This window comes from Palaemon carinicauda, chromosome 34 (assembly GCF_036898095.1).
Source record: "Palaemon carinicauda isolate YSFRI2023 chromosome 34, ASM3689809v2, whole genome shotgun sequence".
NCBI classification, from domain to species: Eukaryota; Metazoa; Arthropoda; class Malacostraca; order Decapoda; family Palaemonidae; genus Palaemon; species Palaemon carinicauda.
Window position 1 is genome coordinate 39365758 of NC_090758.1, and position 7500 is coordinate 39373257.

A 7500-nucleotide genomic window follows, 5' to 3' on the forward strand; every position below is an offset into this window, starting at 1 on the left:
ATTGCTTTGTTGTTTGTTTTTGTTGTAGGTGATAATCAGTCCATAACCGTAGAAGAAAAATGCAAATAAAAACCTAAATACTAAGATGAATAATGAAGCAAACTAAGCAACATAAAATACATATGATCTATAAATTCAAGGGTTAGCTAATTCATCTAGGCATTTGGTATCCTTCAGCATTTAACGAAATCTAAAAGATTTTTATTTATTTATTTATTTTTTTTTTTTTTGCTCCACTCGGGCCACTTTTGGCCATTTGGATAATTGTCCCAAAATCACGATAAGAAATCCAATAATGCAAGTAAGGCTTTTCATTGGTGATCCGAAGACTGGACCCCATGTGTGTGTGTCTATGTGTTTTATGGTTGCAGCTTGGTTTGTAATTGAAATTGTTGTGAAAAAGTAAATGTATAAAGATTTTTATGTTCAGTATTTCAATTACTTCTTCCTAAAGTAGTTGGCTTTATCTTAAAAGGAGTTTTGTACTTGATTGCATACAGGCAGCAGACAGTGTAAGCATATCCTTGCAAACTATCTCAACGTGTTTAGAAATATTTTTTGACTATTTACAAATTTCTAGAAATGTAGGCAACACTTTTTAGAAATTCATACAAAATTAAATATCATCAATAAAAGGACACCTACGATTCTTCAACACATATTTTACAGATCTTGTACCAAGAAGTTGAAACCTTCAACGGAGACTCAAAAACTAAAGTCGTCAAGGACAAAATAGATGTGAACGAACTTTACCCCGGTAGGAATTACTCCTTGTCTTTGTCAGCCATTTCAAACGGAATTGAAAGTGAGCTGACCATCACCTCTATTGCCACCAGTAAGTATTGATTTGAGATTACAAAGGCATCTTCCTATTAGCTCGGAGGTTTCCAGATTTTACTGCAGCCATTAGGTACATGGATTTGATGTTCCAGATATTTTATTCCCTCACTGGTTAGTATTCAACATAATTATAATGCTCATAGTTTAAACTCGCAATGAATGTTACGTTGAAGAGGCAGACATAAATCTCTCTTTTTATATATGAAAGATCCATTTTGGTGTTCGTACTGTTTTCAAAATATTTTAGTATTAATTGTTTACTACTTCTCTTGTGCTTTTTTTCCCCTATTTTTTTTTTCATCTCTGGGGTATTTTTTTTTCTTTTTTTGTTGGAGGCCTTGGGCTTATAACATCCTGCTTTTCCAATTAGGATTGTAGCTTAGCTAGTAATAATAATAATGACTCTAATTTCATGGCTTTTTATCCTTATTTATTTTCTATCTTTCTCACCTGTCAATAGAGCCAGCATCACCTATCATTGAGGAGTTACAGCCTATTCCTGCAGGGTTCATCATATCTTGGAAGAGTGATGTCACATTTCGGCAGGAAAAAATATACTCTTCTTTATACTAGAAATGACACCTATGTGAAGAGTATTTGATACAAGTACTGCATGGAAATTATGCAGGTATATGAACTAATTGGTACCGATATAGCATTAAGTGATACTAGCGCGGCAGTTGAAGGATACATGTTTTAGAATGAAATAGATTGAACAATAGCCAAATGCTGCAGGTATAAAACTGTGACCACACATGGTTAGTGACTGAATGTAGACATGCATTTTAAATGACACAGGAAAGAAAACTAAAATAAAATTCATAACCAATAAATCATGCATTCATGAATAATAAACGACAAAGGCTATTGAAACACAGGTAGGATATGTCAATTCAATGACATATGTCTCATACACGAACAGAGTGACAAAGGTATGGTAATACAATGAATAATTAAACAAATAAATATAGCAGGTATTCATTGATTTATTCCCATCTTTTATAAATATATATTCTACTTTTTCGTATTTTCTATTGACCTTTGAATTCTAAAAATACTAAATATTTTGGAAAACAAATCTTATTTCCTTTTTTTCTGATTACAATACTAGTCTTATTCTACAGTACTTTGAAATGTTTCATAGTCTTTATTGAGCTTTAACTGCTTTACATTGTACTCCATTTTTTTTTTCAGTTGATATAATTTCCAGCTTAGGTTGCTAAAAAGCCTTAAATGTTCGTAGTAGTTTTGCTTTCTTTAGCTTTAAATATATTTATGGTATTCTTTCTCATTTGTTTCAACATATTGATAAAACTAGTTCCTTATATACACACAAGTTCAATGTTAAATAGTTCCCCACTGACTGTCGAGAGAGATTATATTTTTTCCTGCCATTTGTCCATGAATTAGTTAGTGTATCTGCCTGTCCTATTATGCTTACCTTGTCGTTATAAGTCTTCCACATAGAAGTAATTTGGATCTAATCTGGTGTTAAGGTAGATTATAACACATAGAATCTGTATAACTGGAGTTTTTCATTTGTTATGTTAATTCTTGCATTGTTCAATCATTTTCAACCAAACCTTTTTTGAAGGGCATAGATCATTTTACAGATGTGCAGGAGATAATAACATGCATTTGTTAGCCTGTCAGTGTATCTGTCTGTTGTACATGACCGGACATTTCAGTCCATCCTGACTTTGGAAAGCTGTTTGTCTGTCTGCCCACCATTGGATGTATCCCACTTAGCAACTATTCATACACTGTTGATAAGATTTCAGTCAGACTTGGTAAAATGGTAGATCATCTTGTTTAAATCTGCATGATAGGACATTGTCCATATGTAACTCTTTTCTTCATCTGTGTGTGAAGTTGTTGAAAAGTCCAATGAAACTTATCCTAAAGTCTCACTGAAGTCCATCTTTCCATTTGACGTATTATTTAGTCATGTCTTGGAAGATGATGATAAACCCTGGCTGATGGGAGGCATAGGTAGATTAGTATTTGTGAATTTTGATACCTGTTAAGAAGAAACCTTTTAGTTTTCTTTACATAATTTTATTGATGTTAATTTATGATTGTTCATAGACTTTGTTTATTTACAATTTTCACTGGATTTATTATTACTAAATTGTATTTTATGATGATTGTAATGAGATTATTATATTTGTAATCGTGTCTACTAGAATTATTTTGTATTTGTGAAAATCGGTTGGTAATGAACTCAAACTTTTTGATAGGCCGTAGGATTTGATATATGTACATTAAATTTATGTATATTGTGTTACAAGACTTATGAAAAAGGTTTGTCGTTTTCTATTGAATATCTGGGTAAAATAATAATACTGCAATTCGAGATCATCATCGTATTATAGAACAAAGAATTTCTAGATATTTCTCATAACTGCTTCGACACCAGTCGTCTGATGGGCGTGAGTCCTACAGGAAGATTCGGGAGTGGGAGCCTGACGTGGCGGTCTGTTGCCTAATGTTAATCCTGTACGCTCCCGAATTCTGTAGAAAAAAAAGATCCCAATATATAGGACGGGTGACGAGTTAGAAGACAGTCTTGACTGACCATTACTACACCCGTTGTGACCCTGAAGTTTATGCGTCATTTACTATGATTTAATATCTTGAAGAAGATATTATAGGTAGTAATTTGGCCAGGGCACCAGTCATTCGTTAAGTTACTACCTCTAAAGAGTTATTGGGTCCTTTGACTGAACACACATAACTTCATTAGATCCTTCTCTTTGAATACGATTCATTTTGTCTTTGCCTACACATATACTAAATACTCTGACCTATTCTTTCTATATCTTCCTCTGCCCTCATACATCTGAGAACACTGAGGTTAACAAAAAATTCTTCTTCGCTCTAGGGATAACTTTTGGAGTGTAATTGTTCAGTGGTTAATTTCCTCTTGGTAATTTCCTCTTGGTAAGGGTAAAAATGACTCTTTAGCTACGGTAAGCAGCTCTTCTGGGAGAAGGACACCATTGTTCTCTATTCCTGGATGGTATCATAGCCACTGTACCATGAGGTTCCACTGTCTTAGATTTCTCTAACTTTAGGGTACACAAGGGAACGTAGTTCCTTCTTATTTTTATCCTCTTTCTTTTGAGCATTTATATATGAAAGATCTAATTTAAAATTGTTACTGTTCTTAAAATATTTGATCTTCATTGTTTATTACTTCCCTTTTGGTTTATTGGTTTCTTTTCCTCACTTGAATATTCTTCTCTGTTGGAGCCCTAGGACTTACAGCATCCTTCTTTTCCAACTAGGGTTGCAGAGGACAGATTTTTAATTTATTTTTTATTGTATCAGTTTTTTGTAAAATCATAGAGCGAGAGAGAGAGAGAGAGAGAGAGAGAGAGAGAGAGAGAGAGAGAGAGAGAGAGAGAGAGAGAGAGAGAGAGAGAGGAATTAGTTAATGTAATGATTGTTTGTAGTGAGAAAGACTGTTGATAGAATTGAGGTTGTCTTGGGCAAATGCTTTCTTTAATTGACTGCAGCTGGGGTCAGTGTATTGTGAAAGCTGGATTAGTTATCTAACTTTGTAATTATTTCCGACCAGCTTTGGAAGTTTCTTTTTTTCTTTTTTACCAGTAGGTACAGTTTTATTTAACTTTACTTGTCGTGACTGTAAATAAAATACAGTTTATAATTTCCTCATTGATTACAGTACGATTGTATAGTTAGCTAGGAGTGTCCGTAAGTTTTTTTCTTTTTTTCAGGCCGTAATTCCTCCTTTGAAGGAAGTTTTTTTTTTTTTTTTTTTTTTTTTTTTTGCCCGAATGTGGACTTGATTGTTGATTCCCAGCCAGAGTAGACAGTATTTATTTTACCTGCCATGTATTTGACTGTGAATTTATATTACTAATGTGTGTGTTTTTCTTTTTTTTTTTTTTTTTTTTTTTTAAAGCGGAACTATTTTGGAGTCTCAATATACTTCAGCTCCCAATAACCTGACAACTTAATTGATGGGCGATGATCAGTTACCAGAAGTAGGTTAAGACAACCCAGCAAAAAAAAGACAAGCTTTTTTCAGAGACCAGACCACAGCTGCCACCTCCCCCTAGATCAATTTATTTTTGAAAGGGGCCTGCTGCCCTACAAGGCTAGATTCCAACCCCACTGACAACATAAACGTACATCAGTATATAAGCAAGAACAATATTGCTCTAATACGACAAAGCTCATTCACTCTTTACTCCAGTCAGTCATAACAATTTTTGGTCTTGTTTTGTCAAAACCATGCAAACACTCAGATATTAACCAATACACACCATTCTTGGCATATTCACATTTAGATATGAAAATTTCTCCCCAATACACCTTTTTACCTGCCCCTTTTTAAACAATTCCCAAAATGGTGCCATTGCAATGAAGGGAGCCAATTGATTGACCAGCCAAGACCATGACCGAATATCAGATATTGTGGGTTGAACAGGCACCAGGAACTTCTTTATAGCAGCCAGTTTGTCCTCTGAAGGCAGATATTCGTCCTACCTAACATTATATCCCAAAAATTCACGGCCCTCTCACCAAACTGAAATTTAAGTGCGTTCAGAGTTACACCATTCCTCTCATACGCTAACAACAATTCAAAAGTACCATTTGCTAAATCAGTCCTTCTCTACTAGAATAACACAATACTATATCGTCAATACATTTCAATATCTTAAGTATATCCACAATCATTACCAAATCCTTGAGTCTATGTTTCTTTGGCAGCGCAGTGCCGCATGGGTGTGCGACAATACTGATACAAGCGGTTATAAAAGTCGAAGGTTTTTGACTTTCATCGTCCAACACTACCTGATAGAATCCCCAGAGTGCATCGACCGTAGTCTTAAAAGTACGCCCCAAGACAACTGACACCATATCAAACTGTGCAAACTTATGGTGAGTTCCCCTTTTACAGAATGCATTGAGTTTTATCTTAAATCAGCGGTCATCCACGAAGTGTCGTCATTTTCGGCTACCACCCTCATGCAGGCACAGGTTGCAAGATAGCTGCTAACAGATCCTTCTCTATATGCTTCTTGACCTCTTTCTCCTAATGTATAGGGACAGTAAATGAGGTGTGGTAAGCGTGCAGCACCGCACCTGGTGGCAGGTGTGTGTGGTGTGATTCGCCGCTAGTTTTGGGAAAGGGTCGTTTATTCCCATTGAATGTTGTACCCGAGAAATGTTCCAACAGCCATTGCTTGAAAACAGGGGACATTCTCCTACGTAGGAGAGTATGGCTGCTTTTTGCATCTCTCATTGCTCCCCCTATGCCAACAATTTTGATCAAAGTTGTGTATTTTGTGAAATTTGGATCTACCAGCCCTAAAAATTGGCATGACTTAATGAGAGAATAAATTTTCATGTCCCGTTGGGAAAATACATACGCTCACCTTTTGACATGTTGGCACATTTGGTGTTAACCTGAATATACCCCCATTACACTTTTTACACCTTCTGCTATGTGTTGTAGCTTTTCTTTTGCTTTATTTAGTTTTTCACATTGATCTCCAGGTTCCTTGCATAGATTGCCCAAATAATATATACCTCAGTTCTAGTAACTGCTACAGCTTCTAATTTACAACTTTTATTATTTTTACCACTCGAGCCATAACATCCACGGCCGTTAACGAGCACGACCCTGCACCAATACTTAATGACTCAGACCTTCCATCCGCTAACTTCTTTTTCGGCATGTTTTCTTACCCGCTGCTAATTCTGCTTGCACCAATGATGCCAGTCTTACCCTCTGACGCACCCTTACTAAGCACACGACTCTTACTCCCATAGCAATTACTAGCAAAGTGTCCTCTTTTCCCGAAATAAAAACTTTCTGCAGCATAAGCAGGGCAATTGGCACCGCCCCTTGGGTGTGCCATCCCATAAAGCTCGCATTTCACTCTTGCTTTCGACCTCGATTTTGACAACTCTTCCCTTTTTTCAGAGAATTTGTTTACAACGCTGATACTCTTCCTGTGGCAACGTCAAGTCCTCCTCCCTGTTGATGCCCTTCGTGATGAACTATTTTCGTTCCCCTCTCTATGTGTGGTCCCAACATTCCCGTACAGCCTCCACAAATACTGCATACTTTACCATGATTGCACTCAAAGAATTGTACTTGTTCAAAGTTTTCTAAAAAGTCATGTTTTAACTTCCAATTCCGAATGCCGCTAGCAATACTACCTGTCATCATATATTCTCATAAATCCCCTCTGTAATTAGGACATGAAACCACACAAGCGAGGGCCTGCCGCTGAACCCTGTGGATGTACTCCTTTGCATTTTCCTCTTCTCTATGTCGTCCTGTGAAAAATTTATCCCACAAAACCGCCTGGTTTGCTTTCTTTGTGGTTATCTTTCTCAGAGCATCAAATGTTTCCTCCACATCAAAGTCAATCAAAGTGGCTGAAGAGAATTGGACATCTGTTGCACTTTCCAGTTTATCTTCCCATAGTAACCTGATATTCAATACTGTCTCATTACTGGAAAATTTTTTGATTCTTATCCATTTTGCTGTATTTCTGTCTCTTAGTGTTATTCCCATTATCATTCTTTCCATACTACTTTAAGGTGCATCTATCATAAGTTTCAAGAATTTAGTAAGGCTAAAAGTGTCTGATGCATTAGTTGATTATAGTAGGT

At 36.0% G+C, this 7500-nt stretch overlaps 2 protein-coding genes across 18 annotated transcripts in view; one reads left to right on the top strand and one right to left on the bottom strand.

Annotated features, from left to right (window-relative positions):
- Positions 1-3629, top strand: part of LOC137627117 (tyrosine-protein phosphatase 10D-like) — a 616151-nt gene extending 612522 nt beyond the window's left edge. For 15 of the 17 annotated variants that reach the window (XR_011041118.1, XR_011041111.1, XR_011041123.1 and 12 more), the window contains 2 exons: positions 670-835; positions 1301-3629. Coding sequence is in view for 7 of the 17 variants with exons in the window: in XM_068358155.1 (XP_068214256.1) it covers positions 670-835; positions 1301-1413 (279 nt within the window). In the remaining 10 variants the exon portion in view is untranslated. Of the gene's footprint in view, positions 1-669; positions 952-1300 lie in introns of all 17 variants that reach the window. The other 2 variants (XR_011041115.1, XR_011041116.1) reach the window with 2 other exon arrangements.
- LOC137627116 (uncharacterized) overlaps positions 1-7500 on the bottom strand; it is a 486416-nt gene that overhangs the window by 396413 nt on the left and 82503 nt on the right. The gene's annotated exons all lie outside the window — the stretch shown is intronic.